This window comes from Dreissena polymorpha, chromosome 4 (genome assembly GCF_020536995.1).
Source record: "Dreissena polymorpha isolate Duluth1 chromosome 4, UMN_Dpol_1.0, whole genome shotgun sequence".
Lineage (NCBI taxonomy): Eukaryota > Metazoa > Mollusca > Bivalvia > Myida > Dreissenidae > Dreissena > Dreissena polymorpha.
In genome coordinates this window covers 57,279,752-57,299,153 of record NC_068358.1, presented here as the reverse complement: position 1 = coordinate 57,299,153, position 19,402 = coordinate 57,279,752, and the positions used below count along the sequence as shown (strand labels likewise).

The following is a 19,402-nucleotide window of genomic DNA, read 5'->3' as shown; positions in this document are numbered from 1 at the left end:
GCATTTGTAGTCCCTAGAAAGTTTTATTTAATTAAAGATCTTTCAAACCAGATTCAAGTTTGTAAGGCTTCATCTCCAACCCTTAGATACTGATAAGCAGCAAACAGCATAAAACCTGAACAGAATGCGAGTGACTGGCAGGCTGTTCTGGTTTTATACTGTTTGCACATAGCCATTTTCACTTTGCCTCTGAGTGGGAAAGGGTTAAAACAGCACATTACAAATAAGACAACTAACAAGCACCATTAACCGGACAAAAATGAATTATGTAAGCATAAATGATTGTTTTGTATTGTATTCTAGATGCATTCTCTGTATTTTTTGTGCACCACATTTTACAACAGTTACCTTAGTATAGTTCAGTGGTATTCTCTTAACTATTTTACTCAATTCCAGTACATAAACTAATGTATTCATCGTAACGGTATTTGAGCATATTTCTATTGTCAACATAAGCTTAGCAGTGTATATTTTCACTATTCAGATTATTTTTAAACAGATAACTTATTGATAAGAAAACAAGGAAACACAAACTTTGTTATCATTTATTGCACCTTAAGTACTGTTCTTTCTGGCTTCAATAAGGTGGTGTAAATAATACATAAAAATAATAATAATATATCAAAACAAAAGAATTTTGTATCCATCAATATTTGATAACTACAACAATAAATATGAGACCACACAAGGTACATGTCCAAGGAATTGTGCTTGAAAAACACATAACACACAACATTGGTAGTGTAGGAATTGTCAACTTCATAAAACATGTTTGAACATAACAAACAACTCTGCATATTTTGTTCTGAATACAGATAACATTAAATTGATCATTTATTTTCACTTGATGGAACCAAAAATGACTTTGAAATAACGGTGTTCAACTGTATTATGAGTAATACAGAAGTATGCTGAAACCTTATGAAAAATACAAAAGTATGTTGAAACCTTATGAATAATACAGAAGTATGTTGAAACCTTATGAATAATACAGAAGTATGTTGAAACCTGACATGTTGACTAAGATGTCAATAATTGAGTACAAAGAATTGTTTGTTTAATTTAGTTTAAACTTCATTTCATTGCGGCGAAAGCCTAAGGCTTATTTGAAATTCTCGAGCCCGTTTCCTGGGACTAGAACAAGTACTTGGAGTCTATGGGGAGATCTAGAGAACGTTCCCAGTGGGGATCGAACCCATGACCTCCTACTCGGTAGGCAGACAACGTATCCTATATGCCATGGCGGTTTTTGAATTTTTTTAATCAAAAGAATTATTTATCTTTACAATACAAATACTTTTCAATTTTCGATGCCTAGATATAAGTACCGCTCAGATTTGTGTTCGTTGACATAACAGACAAAACTATGTTGGATACCATGGGCTCCACACAAAATTATCATAACACTACTTTTTTGAGAAAATGACTTTGGCATTTTTCATAGTATTTTAATGCTATACATATACTGTAAAATTACTTGCACTACATTTCCAATTTTTATAGTTGAAATGCTGATAGCGCAGAAATAACGTAACTCAAAAATAGCTGTTTTCCCTGCAAGACTATTGTAACTCGAGTTACGATAGTCTTGCAGACAAAACTGGAAAAAATACTTGTATTATTGCATGCAAAACTATCGTTACTTGAGGAAAGATAGTTTTGCAGACACAAATGCAAAAGATCATGCAAAACTATTACAATATATCAGAAATAGTTTTATTTCATGCAGAAAGCATGTTCAGAGTTGTTTTCAAAGATAATATTAATTACAAAAGATTGTTCAAAAAAAGGTAAATTATTACTCTTTTCAAAGATATTAACACAACATAGCACACTTCCACTTTGGAATAACAATAATAGAACAAAGGACATTTACACTTTTCAACAATAATTACAGTACATAGCACAATTGAAAAGAACAGCAAATTTTAAGTACAAACACAAATTTAAACAAGAGGGCCTGAAACGCCCAAAGTCGCTCACCTGAGACAAAAAGAAATGACCTGTTCTTTGCAGCCCAAGATATCAATAGAACAAATGTTCTAACCAAGTATCATGAAGAATGAACAACAAATGGCCCCTTGGCGTCCATGTTTTTTTAACAGACCTGAACCATTTTTAAACTCTTCCAAGACTCTTCCAAGATATGTCCAAATTTCATGAAGATTGGGAAAAAAATGTGTCTTCTAGACTGTTCACATGTTGTCACTATATACATATAAAGAAAACTGCCCCACTTCCTGGCGGCCATGTTTTTACACTGATCATGACCATTTTCAAACTCGTCCGAGACATCCACATAACTAATGTTTTAACAAAATTTCATGATGATTAGGCAAAACATGTGACTTCTAGAGTGTTCACAAGCTTTAAATATAAGGAAAAAGACCCCCCTGGTGGCCATTTTTTTTACCGATCCAAACCATTATCGAACTCAACTGTCCTATCCAGGTGTGGTAGTGTGGTCTCCTTCGCTGACGCAAATGAACCGGTCACAGGACGGTTACAAGTTACTTTGTGAGCACTTATGTAATGCGGAAATATTTATTTGACGAACTCTTATTTCCGGTCACGATGACTATACTGACTGGTTGTAATTCAATTAACTAAAGGCGTTCAGTCAGGGACGCCTAAATACACTCAAAGAATTTATTTATAAGTAAAAAACCAAGGCAGCTTTAACAAAAATAACTTATTTTTATTCCAAGAACTCGGAAAATGAAGAACAATGACAGAAAATTAAGAACGGGTACAAGCCAAGTCTAAAGAATCTAAGTATCGTTACAAAAATGAACATTATACAGCAAATACCTTAATGAATGTAAAAAGAAGTTCAAAATCTGTCAAAAAAACTGATATAAATATAAGTTACTGTTAGTCTAGAAAGTGCCTCAAAAATCTAGTTTACAAAATAGGTCTAATTTAATCTAAAGAACAATATTTATGGAGATTAGAAAACTTCAGTGAATCAAATGTAAAAATAAGAAAAATTTACTAAAGTTATTGAAATAGAATAGAGTTTTTCTAATTTAGAAAATGTCAAATAAAAATATTCTAAATAATAAGAATAATTTCGAAAATAATGCCAAATGTCTTGATGCTGGTGTAAAAAATAATTAAGAGTTAAACTATTTCAAAATTCCAACCTTTTTCAAGAGCTGTTAACTTTTCAAGAAAGCATCAAGAGGTGTTTAAATCAGCCAAAACAGCTTATTTTATACAGTTCAGAAGAGATCAATGGCAGAGTAGTCAATTTTCCCTCAGAACAGTGCATTTATCAATGATAAATATCTTCCCAAATTCCAGAGCAGAACTAAAAATAGATAACTGAACCAGGTTAAACAAGGGAGATAAATACTGCATAAATACTGCAAAATCATGTACATGTCTTTCTTTCAGTTATCTCTTAGTTGAAAGGCTTATCATAAGTGTTAATGACTAAAACAGTTATGTTAACTATGAAAATTCTGTGTTATGAAAAATTACACAATACAGTTAATGTCACATAATATTGACATAATAAAACCAAACTTTACTACACAGGAAACAAATGTTCTGACCAAATTTCATGAAGATCGAGCAAACTAGAAAGTAAACAAGATTTTACTAAAGCCATATAAGGAAAAATGCCCCGCCCCTTAGCAGCCATGTTTTTCAAGCCAAGGTTACCATTTTTGAACCCATTCAAGATATCATTGGGACAAATCATCAGAGCAAGTTCCATGAAGATTGGAAAATAAATGTGGCCTCTAGAGTGTTAACAAGATTTTGCTATAGCCATATATAGTCATATAAGGAAAAATGCCCCGCCCCCTGGCGGCCATGTTTTTCAACCAACCAACATCATTTTCAAACTCGTCCAAGATATCATTGGGTTCAATCTTCTGACCAAGTTTTATGAGGATCGGACAATAAATGTGGCCTCTAGAGTGTTAACAAGATTTTGCTATAGCCATATAAGGAAAAATGCCCCGCCCCTTGGCAGCCATGTTTTTCAAGCAAACGTAACCATTTTCGAACTCATCCAAGATATCATTGAAACCAATCTTCTGATCAAATTTCATGAAGATTGGACAATAAATGTGGCCTCTAGAGAGTGAACAAGGCAAGTGTTGACGTCACACAAGGGACAAAAGGCGATCACAAAAGCTCACCATGAGCACGTTGTGCTCAGGTGAGCTAAAAATGCATTTTCTTTTTTTTTAAAGAATACTTCATTTGAACAACTTCAAGTTCACAGCAACAACAGAATTGTTACAAAGGAAATACAAAAACAACAGTTTCAGTTTCGTTGGTTATAAAATCACTTCATACCTAACAATTTAAAGTATTAAACCTCAAAATAACAAACACTTAATGTTACAAACTTATATACATATGGTCCAAGTGATAAAATCTGCTGATTTTAAAAAATCAGACTTTAGTAAACAAATATTGAATAAATGTGATTAACACAATAAACACTTTTGAATTAAAAGCCTGATTATAAAAAAATCATAAAAAAACACTTCATATTTTAATATAAAATTACATAAACCACCTCCAAGACTCAATCCAACATAACATTTGTAACCCACATTTTTAAACGCAGTATTACAGTTGACACATTTATTAAGTTATTAATGGACTTTCATAAAATAAACATCGACAAGCTTCAACTGTAATTATAAATAACAATCAAATTACATTAATAAGCATCAGCATTAAAAAAAGAGACAATACAGGTGAAAAAGCACGTTAAAATGCAACTATGTCATCCATTCCGTTTTCTCCATTTCCACAAATGATAAGTCCCCCTTATTCCCAGAATAAATTCAACATTTGTAACATGTACATAACTTCAGTTTTTTTCAATGATGCAATAACCTTGATTTCCGATAATTCTTTAACAGACAACATATTTGTAGATGCAATGCCGATGCAGAACAAGTACAAACTAATTCTAGTATCCATATATCTAGACCAACAGCACAAAAATCAGCTGTTATTCACAATGCCCTTATCAGGAAAGACAAATCATAAAGCAAATAAATTATTCTAGCTATCTCCAAGAGTTTCTGACAACTTATCAGAATTGTAGACAAATATAGATTGTTTAATCTGTAAATTTGCGCAATGATGTTTGTTCAAGGATTTCTAGTAAATCAAAAACGATTGCATTATGCAACCATGCGCTATTGCTCATCACCGGAATTCTAAATCCATCATTGGCAAACACAATCCTTGATTTAAATCAAATACAATCAAACAAACGATTCTGACTCTTTTTCCCCCCACTTTTTATCTTTCTTTGTTATCAACTGAGCGCTGGAACTGGTCGTCTCAAAGGACCCAGCCCCCCCAAAGGACCACAGTGATGAATCCTCAACACGCGGCTGCCTGGCTCTTTCCAGTGTAAACTGTGATATGCTCTCCTGAAGGCTCAGTTTCTTGCTGGAATCTTTGCCCTTGGGGTCAAGCGTCTCATTGACTAGAAGCAGTCGCTCATCAAGGCCGCTGTGATCCAAGTCCAAAGAAGCTTGCTGTGTGAAGTCTGCTTCAGCAACGAATCCTCCAGAAGAAGTTGAATCAGCACTACTCAAGGTTGGCACTATCATGAAATCATGTCTTAAATTATAATTTTCAAGGTTTGTGTCAGACATTGTCTTTGATTCCACCGTGTCCTGTTTGGTAAATTTGAGAATTGGTATTGGCGATTTCCTTGGTATCACCAAAGGATCAATGTCAGTCGACTGCAGCAGTGGTTCAAACTCTGTGCTAAGGTTGTCATCAGTGTGGCCCTCATGATCGTCCTGCTGCTGATTGGACACATCTGACAGGGAAAACATGACAGAACTTGTTGTCTGCTCCTCCTGGTAGTTTGAGTTGGAGTTGTTGAAAGAACATTCCTCTGTGTTGCTTAACCCATCTTCATCTCCCTCTGAAATGTTCTCAGTGAAATTTTGCATAAAATCATGCAGAAGGCCACTTTCGTACAAGGCCTCAGCAACCATACTATCGTTTCGCTTCATTCCCTTGGGCAACGTTCCACCCAAAGATGACATGTCGGTCGACCCCCTTGATTTTGTGTCCTCGTCTTCCTCTAGGATCGGATCGAAACCAACCACAGGCTCTGCTTCCTTTGAAGAATCTGACTGGGGAGTCTGCGACGATGACTGGATATCATTCATGTCTGACGTGGATTTGTCTGACTTCGAGAAATGGATGGACCTACTAGACATACTAACAGTCCTAGAAATGGGCGAGGGAATGCCTTCAAAGTCATCATCATCATTAATATCAAGTTCTCTCTCTCTGAGTGAACTGATCGCAGATCGGAATAATTGCCAGTCTCCAAATTTCATCTGCAGGCACTTTCCTAGTTCGTCAAGGCCACACTGCGTTAAGACTAGGCCATTGATGTTGTTTTCTACAACAGCCTGCTGATACTGGGATAGGAGACGGTGATTCAGACCATTTATACGCTCCAGCAAAGTAGAAACTTCTTCAGTACTCATTTTGCTCAGCTTTTCTTTATCTTTAAAGCCCTGGAAATTAAATGTAAAGGTAAAAAGAAGTCCAAATAGAAATGAACACAAAGACAATACATGACCCAATCAGCTTTTGAAAACATAAGATTTATTAAGCTAGTTTCAAATGCAATCAAAGATTGTGAGCATTATTTTTATGAAATTTGGTCTCAAACTAGGTCACAAGGGGTCAAATAGGTCATTTGAAGAAAAAGCTTGTGAACACTTTGTATAGGTTACATTTATTGCCAAATCTTCTTAAAACGTCGTCAGAACAAAAGTTCGGACAAGAAAGGTTCACCTTGAATCAACGGTTTTTCTATTGTTAGTAACAGTGACTTTCAACTTGACCTGACAGACCACAAATGCTATCCCAAGCTAAGTCTTTATGTAAGCTACCTACAACCAAAACTTTCACTGCAATATGTCCATTCCAACTGAAGTTATGAAGCATAACTGGTCTCCTTATTCAAAAAGTATTGATCTTCACCTGATATGCCCCAGATACGATTCAAAGCTAGGTCGTCATGCAAGCTTGCTGTTTCACATGTTTAATTTAGATCTTTTAAATCAAACTAAACTGATCATCCTGAAATCAGCTGTTGGACGCCACCTCCACCCCCCATCCCCCCCACCAGCCATACCATAACCTTATATCCAGGATTTTCAACTTCGATGTAAACCTAGTAAGGAATGTTACCCCTGGGTTGAAACCAGTTTTGAGAACAGGGGCATGTGGTGTTTATTTAAATGTACACAATTTTATATACCACATACAAAACTGTGGTTCCAGACTCAAACATTTTCAACTTATTTAATATACAAGTCTATAAAAATAATGTTATCGCAGGGATGTGGCCTTTTATGGTCTTATGGGAATGCTTCAGAAAATATAGACCAAAATGATGTTACATAACAATTATTAAATCTCTGAGCCTTTTGGTTTGAGAGGGAGAAAGAGTAAGTTACTGGTCTATAGAAGTCCATATCACCTTGTGACACCCACGGCTAGGCCAATATTTACCCAAGGGGCATAATGCAACAACATTACATACCAAATATAAAACATATTAACCCTGTGGTTTGAGAGAAGCTAAACAAGAACAACTTTACAAGCACAGCTTCATATTATTAGGAACAATTTTAAAGTTTATGAAAAAAACAAACACCTGCACACAAGTTTGTGTCTACAAACAGTGGACAGAGGAACTGAACGAAGTTCACAAGTATACACCATTTACTTCGTAAAGTGTGTGTGTGGGGGGTGGAGGGTACAAAAAGCAGTACAAGTATTAAAATTACCTAAATCTTCAGCAGTGGTTATCTGTCATTATGTTTCTGAGAAATAAGATTATTTTTCCATGATTAACACTGCCACTCTAAAGATAAGGCAAGACAGCATGCAAACTTACAGCAATGAGCTGGCCAGGATGTGTGGATTTTTTCACACCAGCATCTTCTGTTCCCATGAATTGCATGCCCATCCCTTGCATATTCATCATATAAGGCTGTGGAGACATGGCCATATACGGCGGGTACATCATGGGCTGATAGTTCATCATGTTTCCACCGGGTGAGGTGACCATAGGTGGCTTCATTCCGGGCCAGTTTGCACCTGCCCTGTACTTGGACAGATCTCCAGAATCAGGCTTGGATGCTGGCCCTCCTGGTCTGCCATTCGATGTAGGTGTGAACAGGGCAGGATTCATATCTGCATGGTGCGAGCGGAAACCTGAAACATTGAGTGATCAATTGATCAACTGTAAAATTAAACAAAATGATTTGGTTTTTAAAATATGACCCTTTCTTGGGAAAGTGAATAAGCAGATTTCCAAAAGATTAAAAACAGTTTCTTTCAAGAAATGCATTGCGTATCATGGTACCGCCATATAGTGCTCGTCACCGATTATGGTAAAAAATTGTTCCATAGTGCTGGAAAAGAACCCCATTATTAACCTGTCAGTTCAGCATTTGATGCCCATTATGCAAACATGACAAGGCAATGCAGTAAACAGATTTGACAATAAACCCATGTTCAAAACATTGGAAAAAATTACCGGCAAGTTTAATCAATTGCTATTGTCAACAAACTGTAGAACATCATAATTACTTACATCAATTAGCAAAGGTGGGAATATCTTTTAATTTTTCATCAATGCAACACTGAATTGTCACTTAAATGGTAATATTGCAACATAGACAGTGTTTTATTTGCATATAAATCGTTCTTGGCTAACTGAAAAAAATTAATAACATAATCAGTTAAATTATTATGTCAAATGTCATTCATGTACACAGTGAATTACCTGTAAGCCAGGCTTTAGAATGAAAGCACATAAAGACAGATTTGAATACCACATGCAATTACACTAGATATTATCCCTTTCCCCCATATGAAGCAAAGTGAAAACGGCTTTTGCAACCAGCATAAAACCAGAACAGCCTGCGAGTAACTCGCAGTCTGTTCAGGTTTTATGCTGTTTGCTACTGATCAGTATTTAAAGATTGGAATAAAGCCTTTAAAACTTGATTCTAGTAAGAAAGGTCTTAAATTAAATTAAACTTTCCAAGGGACTTCAAAATTGGAAACTAACGTTTTACAATTGGTTGCCCGTGTGGGCAACCATCTTTCCATTTTGGTTGCCCAGCTAAAGACTAACGAGCCCAGTACAATGTACATGTAGTGTCATGTGTATCTAATACTTTCTTTAAATAAAAGATAAATGAACAAAATTGCTTACATTACACACTTTCTGTGTATAATGTCTTAATAGTCAGTTGAATAATTTCCTTGGTCTTTATGAATAAATATTATTAAAATTATTAATCAACAGTCGCCAATTTTATTAAATGTTTAGAATCTAATTGTACTTGAATGTTTCAAGCTTAAAAAATCTAGTTGCCCGGCTGGACTACCAACTTTTGAATTTAAGTTGCCCAGGCTAAAATCTACTTGCCCCGGGCTCACGGGCAACCACTAATTTCCATCGCAAATGCGTCAAACACGTATCTAAGTGGTAAAGGGTTATATTTCTGCACCGATATATAATGCTCCAACAGGGCCACTTACTTCTGATCAGTTTGCGTAGGTAGGGATCCAGGTTGATGGTGCATGGCAGGAACTTCTTGAGGTCTGCAATGGCCAGCATGGGGGAGCTGGTGGACTTGCTAGACAAGATGGCCTGCAGCTTGCGTATGTTTCTGTCTATCTCAATCAGGGGCTCAACATCACTGGAGCTTGGGATCTCATGCTCTATCCTGTGGCAGATGAAACAATATGTTGTAAATATTATTAATTAATGATTATTTGTTGAAAAAATGTAGGAGAAAATTATTGTTTCAAGTTACATGCCAAAAACAAAAAGGATTTGAACATTTTGCAACCTTATCATGAATAACAGTGACTCTCTAGTTTCCATCTGTGAATTTGGTGAAAGTGTATACACATAGTAGGTAAGGAATTTGGAAACATAACTATAACATATACACTAACTTGTTATAATTGAATCTTATATAGCTTTGCATCATCACTGTAACACCCACACTTACGTCTTATAAACGAACCTTAGTATGTTGTCCTTATTATAACATAATAACATTTATACTGTTTATAAATAAAACTTGATTCTTGAAGATGCAAAGGAACATAAATATTACTTACTTTTCAATAATCCCTCTAAGCCAACACTTACTTCTCATAGATGAACCTTAGCGTGGTATCGTCACTAAGGTCGTCGTTCTCTTCAAAGTACATGATGATCCAGGAGAGACGGTATGGCCACTGCTCCACCACGTTCACCCACGCCGCCAGACGGTACCAGTTGAAGTCGATGTTGTATGCTCGCAGCAGACGACCTGGTGGATAGTAATTGCAATCATTTCTTATTAACAATGCTGTTGTTAGTAACATAAGTATATTATTTTCATCATCATTTTCCACCTTGAATCAAAATTAATATTAAAAGCCAGGAATTTGTTATATAAATTATCAAATAAATCTCTATTTTTCATAAGCATGCAGAAAAGGACCTGAATAATGTTGAGTGAGTGATTTGTTGAGTGATTTGTTGAGTTATTTGTTAAGCATCACAATAATTGTAGTGTAGTTGTGTTTTTTTTATTATAAATTTCATCATTAGCATATTGGTATCATTACAAAATTGTAATTATTATTATTCTAAATTCTTAATCAATGCATTTTAAGTACTATCTATTTGTTCTTATTTCTTATACTTCTTAATAAACATGCAAAACACACATACTTGATGCCCAAACCATAATCTCATTTAACAACACTAACAGACATTGTTCACATCCAAGAGTTCACATTCAACATCATCTATTCCCTAGCGTTCGCACCCACCTGTCACGGCCACAATGTTCATCAGTCGTCTCATGCTTTTGGGATTGATGTCACTGAAGTAGTCGTTCTTGGTGAGTGTGTTGGAGATGTCAAAGCTGGAATGCGTTGCCTGGGTGATGCTGTTTTCCCGAGGTCGAGACCGAGCACGTTTGGGAAGCTGGTCGATGACAGTGATACCTGAGATCTGAGATATCATGGACTCCTGATGCTGGAAAGTAAATGAGTCAGGGCTGAATTCAAGTGCGTTAAGTGTTGTCCCTGATTGAGCCAGGGCTGAATTCAAGTGCCTTAAGTGTCGTCCCTGATAAGCCTCTGCAGTCTGAACAGGCTTATTAGGAAGACAGTCTCTGCCTAGACTGGTTGTTCTGAACAGGCTTATAAGGAAGACAGTCTCTGCCTAGACTGGTTGTCTGAACAGGCTTATTAGGAAGACAGTCTCTGCCTAGACTGGTTGTTCACTGCAGTCTGAACAGGCTTATTAGGAAGACAGTCTCTGCCTAGACTGGTTGTTCTGAACAGGCTTATTAGGAAGACAGTCTCTGCCTAGACTGGTTGTCTGAACAGGCTTATTAGGAAGACAGTCTCTGCCTAGACTGGTTGTTCACTGCAGTCTGAACAGGCTTATTAGGAAGACAGTCTCTGCCTAGACTGGTTGTCTGAACAGGCTTATTAGGAAGACAGTCTCTGCCTAGACTGGTTGTCTGAACAGGCTTATTAGGAAGACAGTCTCTGCCTAGACTGGTTGTCTGAACAGGCTTATTAGGAAGACAGTCTCTGCCTAGACTGGTTGTTCTGAACAGGCTTATTAGGAAGACAGTCTCTGCCTAGACTGGTTGTCTGAACAGGCTTATTAGGAAGACAGTCTCTGCCTAGACTGGTTGTTCACTGCAGTCTGAACAGGCTTATTAGGAAGACAGTCTCTGCCTAGACTGGTTGTCTGAACAGGCTTATTAGGAAGACAGTCTCTGCCTAGACTGGTTGTCTGAACAGGCTTATTAGGAAGACAGTCTCTGCCTAGACAGGTTGTCTGAACAGGCTTATTAGGAAGACAGTCTCTGCCTAGACTGGTTGTCTGAACAGGCTTATTAGGAAGACAGTCTCTGCCTAGACTGGTTGTCTGAACAGGCTTATTAGGAAGACAGTCTCTGCCTAGACTGGTTGTTCTGAACAGGCTTATTAGGAAGACAGTCTCTGCCTAGACTGGCTGTTCATTTAGAAAAGACTTCTAAACTCCTTCCTAATTAACCTGTGAGGACTGCACATTCATTAAGACCCATGTTTTAAGAGTTGCCAAAATATATTTGTTACTAATTACTTTTGCTTGCATGAGCTTCATCATTTATGAACTGGGTCCAGGATTATTATCAGAAGTATATCTGCTAATGCAGCTTTAACATTACTATATTGGAAACAAATGTTTCGAGCTCAGCAATTGAATGGCCAAGAAGTAATAACTTAGTGTAGTACAAATATCTTAAAAAGTAATTTTTCAGCACTTGAAAATTTAAAAAAAATAAGCAGATAATGTCTTAGTTATAAACATGTTTTCATTACAAAGCAAGGAGGAATGTCAACACAAACATTCACTGTTTGCCATGAAAATTATGATAGACCTGATTATCAACTTAAGAAAAGGTTGCCACCTTACTGGTACAGATTGCCTCAGGCAGGCCTGAATTTGGCCTTGGATTCCTCATCATTCCCAAAATGCTACAAGCTGGCCAGTAACATTACTGAAAATCTTAACAATCTAACACCTTTAATTGGCTAATTGTTATCATTAAAAAAAAGAAATTTTATAAATAATAACCAATTATATTAAAGTCATTTTCGTACAATGATAGTATATTTAGACATTTACTATATCAATTAGACCCAAGAATTGAGTCCATGATAAGATTCATGTGAAATCTGTAGAACTGCGCATTTCATTCTACATGAACTTACCATACTCCATAAAGACATGCTTTGAAACAAAGTAAAGATCAATGGCAAACTGCACTCTGGTTCAATTAATGTGCATTCAACAACAGTTAATTTTAAATAAGATTGTAAATATGAAGTGCTGCGAGGTGTGAAAATGACTTCAGTGTTTCACTCTTTTATGAAATACATTTGTGTTAATTATATTCAGTTTCATGTTTTCAGCCAACTGTATCAATCTGTATCTATTAATTGAATGGTATTGTATTGCTTTTTACCCTGAATTGATGACATTCTGAGCACTATATATAAGTTATTAATATGGTACAAAAACTAAGTATAAACTCATTGACCCCAATCGACTCAGATTTGAATCTGATATGATTGGTCTAAACTTTATGTTCTGATGTTTGTATTATGGATATCGGGCAATACATTTGTCCTTTAGAATGTTATCAATTCTCCCCTTCAATTTAAAATTGCAACCTAGGTTTTGACCCCACAAAACCCAGTTTGGAACTTGGCCAATTTATCAATTGGACAGATGTTCTGACCAAGCTTCATGAAGATTTGGCAAAAAACTGTGACCACTAGATTGTTCACAATCATTTCTTGAATTTTACCCAGTGACCTAGTCTTAAAAAGCTTTTTTCTTCACTTTGGCCTAGTTTCATGCCTTTCATGACCCAGTTTCACAGAAAACATGTTTTACAAAGTTGCATAATGATTTGATAACTGTGAAATCTGTAAGTTTTTACAAACTAAACATGGACGATACATGACAGTTATGTTCAACAGAATGTCCATATTGCAACATAATTATAGACAATGTTGTCATGCAATTGAATTATTTTTCTTTTGCAGAAGTGTCCAGTCTATATTTGTTATGTACATAAAATGTATATTCATGTATACATCCAAACACCAAGATATCACATGTTTGTACACTATTTAAATACAACAAAATTGTCAGAATAACAATAAATAAAATATTGATCAACAAATACATGTTGTCTGTTTCATCCCATGCACTATTCACAGTGAAACAAAAAGTCAAGGATTTTCAAATTGGATTCAATGTCACATTCAAACATAGGCATACAGACATTTGGCAGAAAGAGTTATGCAAGAAAAGGCATGTCTGAAATAAAATCATTTTTTTATTAATGTATAAATTCAATCAACAAATGAAAAAGAGTGAGCAGCCCAAAATCTCTCCTCTTCCACTTACATGACTGATAAAAAGCAAAAAATTCAAACAAACAAACATAGCAGAATGCAAATATATAAAGGGTAGGAACAAATGAGGAATCACAAAAAAAAACATTTGCGAACCTTGTTTGTTTTTTAATTACTGTTTTCTTGTCTTGACCGAACAACTAAAATTTTCACCTTGAATAATACCATGGACATAAGTTTTTTTAATTTAATAAATAAAAAAATTCAAGGGTTAAACAAGCGTACAGTCTGGAACCAGCATGTTCTCAATAAAAAGCATCAAAGCGTTTAAAAATGAACAAGCGAGTGATGATGCAAAACCTATGCTTCTACTGCACCTTTTCTGCTACTCTGTGCTCTCCTTCTAACTGTAAAACCATATTGTCAGACATAGTTTTACTTAAATTATATAAAAAAACTATTAAAGATAAAATATTTGCTTTAATAAAAATCTTAAATGTAGTACTAACCTTAATCACAATAATTTTATTATTTCATAAATATTGGTTTTATTTGTTCCTTATTCTACATTATGAGTATCATCAAGTGAGGCTGGATGGCTTAATTCCTACCATGCATGACTACAAATCTATAGGCAGTATAAATCAATGCCTAGCCCACCAACATTACTGCTCCTACTTCAAAATAAAGTATACTGCTTATTCCAAAGCTTTGTGTTTTGAAACCGTCCTAGAAAATGACCAGAGCACTTGTTTAAGACTTTGACAAGTTCAATAAAAACAAGAGATGTTTGAAAATCAAATGTGCATCCCTGACTTGCAGGCAAGTTGCTGGTAAATTTCAAGTTGACACCTCTATATAATTTTATTGAGATATGCTCCAGAAAAAATTAATATGAAAATAAACAAGGGCATGTTGTTTTACAATTTACAAATTGAAAAATAGAATACCTTTTGATATTTTAACATAAGACAATAAATATTGCACAATTTCATATCATGAAAAAGATGCCTGCAAGTTTAAATGTTGTACGCTCAACAGTGTATGAGCACTGCAACGGGCAGGCTTTGCTCTATGGACAGACAGACGCACAGACAGTCAGACATACATGAGGATTCCAGTAACTTAGCTACATTGCTGGAGGCATAATGAAATTAATTATGCTATAATCAAGTGTATGCACCTACAAAAGTGACATCTACAATTAAATAACAGCTCTTTACAAAGTTACAATACACAGTTATGCAAATAGTTAAATGCATATTAAAATAAGGCAATCCAGTAACAGCGAAAATAAAATATGTACACAATTGAACATAGATATTGTCGCAACCTATGTAATCTGTTACTAGGATTTTTACAGGGGAAGTCATTTCATACACCAAAGGTTAGGAGAAGTCCTGAACCAAGGTCACATAGTTAAAGGACCAAGGAACCAGGTAGACTGAATAAGCCTCATTAAACTGGATTTAATGAATGTTCATTAAGTGCCATCCCAGAATAGCCTGTGTAGTCTGCACAGGCTAATAAGGGTCAATTCTTTCAGTCTAAGCTTGATTTTTTGCTAAGAAGAGACTTAAAACAAAACAAGCGATGTGTTTGTGAAACACTATGTCCCCATATATTTGACCTTTGACCTTGAGGGATGACCTTGACCTTTCACCACTCACCATGTGCAGCTCCATGAGATACGCATGCATGCCAAATATCAAGTTGCAAAAGTGTACATTAAATGAGCGATTTTGACCCATATATTTGACTTTTGACCTTGAAGGATGACCTTGACCTTTCACCACTCAACATGTGCAGCTCCATGAGATACACATGCATGCCAAATATCAAGTTGCTATCTTCAATATTGCAAAAGTTATGGCAAATGTTAAAGTTTGCACAAACAAACAAACAAACCAACAGACAGGGCAAAAACAATATGTCCCCCACTATAGTGGTGTGGGACATAAAAAAGCATTACAACTGAAAGTGTTGTCCCTGATTATCCTGTGTGGGCTGAACAGGCTAATCTGTGACAACACTTTACACATTGCATTAAGCCCCTTTTCCCAAAACGATACTCAAATGATGAAATGATTGATTCATAAGAGCCTATAAAAAAGCATCTCAAAGCTGAAATCAGTTATATGTATAACAGCAAAATAGCAACTGCAAAACTAGTAGAACCACATTAACACATGGGTTAAATATAAAAAACTTGTGATCTGAAAAACTGCAGGGTGCTGCTCAAAGATAATTATGAGAAAAAGGGCAGACATTTTCTGAGTCAAACAAGTACAAGTAATAGTACATGTGATACTTTAATGCCAACCAAAGTCAAATAAAGGACTTTTGGAAAATGCAATGAACAATAACACATTCTTTTGTACCTTCCTATTTACGGAATGATTTTCAAGCTATGCATCCATTAAAAATATAATCGTAAAAGCCCCATTTGTAGTAGTCAACTGCATCCTTCATTTATTATACAAAATAGTACAGTGTCGCTATAACATTGTATTTGTATTTCTGATGTAAGCCAATATAGCCATAAAATACGAAAAGTTGAAAAGTTAATTGAAAATGACTCAATACACATGAAAACTCGTATTTTTGATAGAAATATTATAAAATGAAATAATTAATCAAATAATGTTGAAGAAACTTGCTTAATATTTGTTCCGCGTATGTGTCAACATGGGAATTATAATTCTAAGTGTGAACCTTAAATATTATTCTGGCTTCACAGTAGACCATTTGGGTCGTGTTCGGAGAAAACTAGGCATAATGCATGTGCGTAAAGTGACGTCCCAGATTAGCCTGTGCAGTACGCACAGGCTAATCAGGGACAACACTTTCCGCTTTTATGACATTTTTTGTTTAAATGAAGTCTCTTCTTAGAAAAAATCCAATTTAGGCGGAAAGTGTTGTCCCTGATTAGCCTGTGCGGACTGCACAGGCTAATCTGGGATGACACTTTATGCACATGCATTATGCCCAGTTTTCTCAGAACACCACTCATTTAAATCTAGGGAACAGTGTGAAACAGTAGCATCTCCACTACATCTAAATATCAGATACAAAAGTTTCCCACCAAACTGGAAAACATTATTAACGGTAAAGAGGGACTGTTAAATACGCCTAAAGCAGCACCCAACTGTTTTTCACTTGTCTTTCCCAACAACATACTGCACCTGGTATACAGGGGGCTCAAAAAGTGAGAAACCCGACACTTTAGACACAGTCGAATCCTTATGCTGCAAAATACACAGTGCACAAATTACACAATCATATAGGCCACAAAAAAGTTAGGCCAAAAATAAATTTTGTGTTACCAGCAACAATTTTTAAAAAAGGTGAGTTTTTTCCATTTGTAATTGGTATAATACCTGAACCACACCACTGTTTTCCATTTGTAATTGGTATAATACCTGAACCACACCACTGTTTTCCATTTGTAATTGGTATAATACCTGAACCACACCACTGTTTTATTGGTATAATACCTGAACCACACCACTGTTTTTGGGGGGAGGAGGATGGGGAAGGGACGTGTTGGCAGACAACCCTTAGGACTTTTTTTTATAGATTTCTTCAGCTCACTAAATATAATTGCTGATAATCATTCAAGAAAAGGACCATAAACTGCTCAAATACAGACATTTTTATAACAAAAGTTAAAACAAAACTATTGCCAAGCAATATAAGTCCCTTACCAGTGAAACTCCACCATTTCTAGTCTATTTGATGCCAAAGCAACCAGAATTCTTGATGTAGGAACAAATTGAAATGAAGTGCATAATCTCCATATTGCCATCTATCCATGTTTCAAGCTTCATGAAAAAATATGAAGAACTTTTAAAGTTATAGCATGATCCACTATTTTCAGCAATATTTCTAGTCTATTTGTTAATATTTCTAGTCTATTTGTTTTCATAGCAACCATAATTCTTGATGTAGGAACAAAATGAAATGACGTGCATAATCACCATATTGCCGTCTGTCCATGTTCCAAGTTTCATGAAAAATATGAAGAACTTTTAAATCTATGCAGGATTCAGAAGTGTGACGGACTGACGCACAGAGCGCAAACCGTAAGTCACCTCCGGTTTCACCAGTAAGGGACAAAAATAAGCTATGCACAAGTGATTTGTTAGCTTATTTTACAGCCTTAGTGTGGTTTTTGGAATAGTGTTATAAACCAGGAAATTGAGAAATTTTAAATTGTATAAATATTACTAAAATATAACATTATTCAAATTGTTTTTCAGTAAAATTATGGAACAGAACGAATCTTTGACTATAAGAAAATTGGTAGAATATTCAAATCCAAAGTTAATATTCAAATATGCACATTTTATGCATAGGAACTTCTAAACAATTTAAAAGTGCAAAGACACATTTTTGGTTCAGTGAAGACGACTTTTGTGTATCAGTCATTGTTTTGAAAAACAGCTGCCATCAATTAAAGAGATGATATTTTGCATACTGAACAGTATCGGAAGACGGGTAGGGGAAGGATAGTGTCTTTTTTGGTTTTATCTGGCAGTGTGCTTGGGTGTTAATACAACGTGTTTAATATAATGTGTAAGATAATTGACATGATATTCACAGTTTTTATATCGTCATGGTTCTTAAGTCCGTTCTGAAATTTTTCACAGAAACAAAATAATAAATGTTAGCTAATAATTTAGTAAAGTAAGGAAATAAATAACAAGAGATGTGTTTGTCAGAAACACAATGCCCCCTAATGCGCCGTTTTTTTTGCATTTTCTTTAATTTGACCAAGTGGTCTAGTTTTTTTGTCTAAAATTACCCATTTTTAAACTTGGCTGAAGTATCATTGAGACTCAAATTCTCATTGACCTAATTTTTAACCCCACATGGCCCAGTTTCAAACAAGGCCGAGATTTTTTTTAAATGTTCTGACAAAGTTTCATGAAGATTGGACAATAAATGTGGCCTATTGATTGTTCAGAGTGTTTATTGTGACCTCACACGACCGAGGACAGATGACGAACGATGGATAAAAGACAATCAAAAAAGCACATCGTGACCTAAAAAATTCAACGGCCACAAACAGAAAATTCTGCATTTTATGTTATGCATTTTACTGCATACTATTGTTATTTAATTAAGATAACTACAACTGAAAGAGATTGAAGGGATATTCACAAGCTCAGATATTTTGCAAAATCCAAATAAAACGTCACACAGTTTAACAAGAACTTATAATTCCGAAAAAAAATAAATGGAATATACGTTGTTGCTGTGTTTTTTTTTCTTGTGTAAATGTGGCCAACCATTTAATAATACATCATGCTGTTAACTTCAGCTGTCAGTAAAAGCAATACAAATCCACATTAAATTCATTAAAAACTGAAAACATTAAAACTAAAAAGAAATAAAATGCTAATAAAAATTATGACTGCTTAAA

At 35.3% G+C, this 19,402-nt stretch overlaps 1 protein-coding gene across 8 annotated transcripts in view; it reads right to left on the bottom strand.

Moving 5' to 3' along the window:
• Nucleotides 1-531: 531 nt before the first annotated feature.
• The window catches only part of LOC127878917 (kinase D-interacting substrate of 220 kDa B-like), an 85,231-nt gene continuing 66,360 nt past the window's right edge, over nt 532-19,402 (bottom strand). For 3 of the 8 annotated variants that reach the window (XM_052425465.1, XM_052425467.1, XM_052425466.1), the window contains 7 exons: nt 17,160-17,222; nt 14,352-14,381; nt 10,873-11,080; nt 10,202-10,364; nt 9,580-9,767; nt 7,922-8,241; nt 532-6,527 (listed from right to left, as the gene is read on the bottom strand). In XM_052425465.1, the coding sequence (XP_052281425.1) occupies nt 5,244-6,527; nt 7,922-8,241; nt 9,580-9,767; nt 10,202-10,364; nt 10,873-11,080; nt 14,352-14,381; nt 17,160-17,222 (2,256 nt within the window). In that variant the 3' untranslated portion in view covers nt 532-5,243. Of the gene's footprint in view, nt 6,528-7,921; nt 8,242-9,579; nt 9,768-10,201; nt 10,365-10,872; nt 11,081-14,351; nt 14,382-17,159; nt 17,223-18,577; nt 18,611-19,402 lie in introns of all 8 variants that reach the window. The other 5 variants (XM_052425472.1, XM_052425473.1, XM_052425470.1 and 2 more) reach the window with 4 other exon arrangements.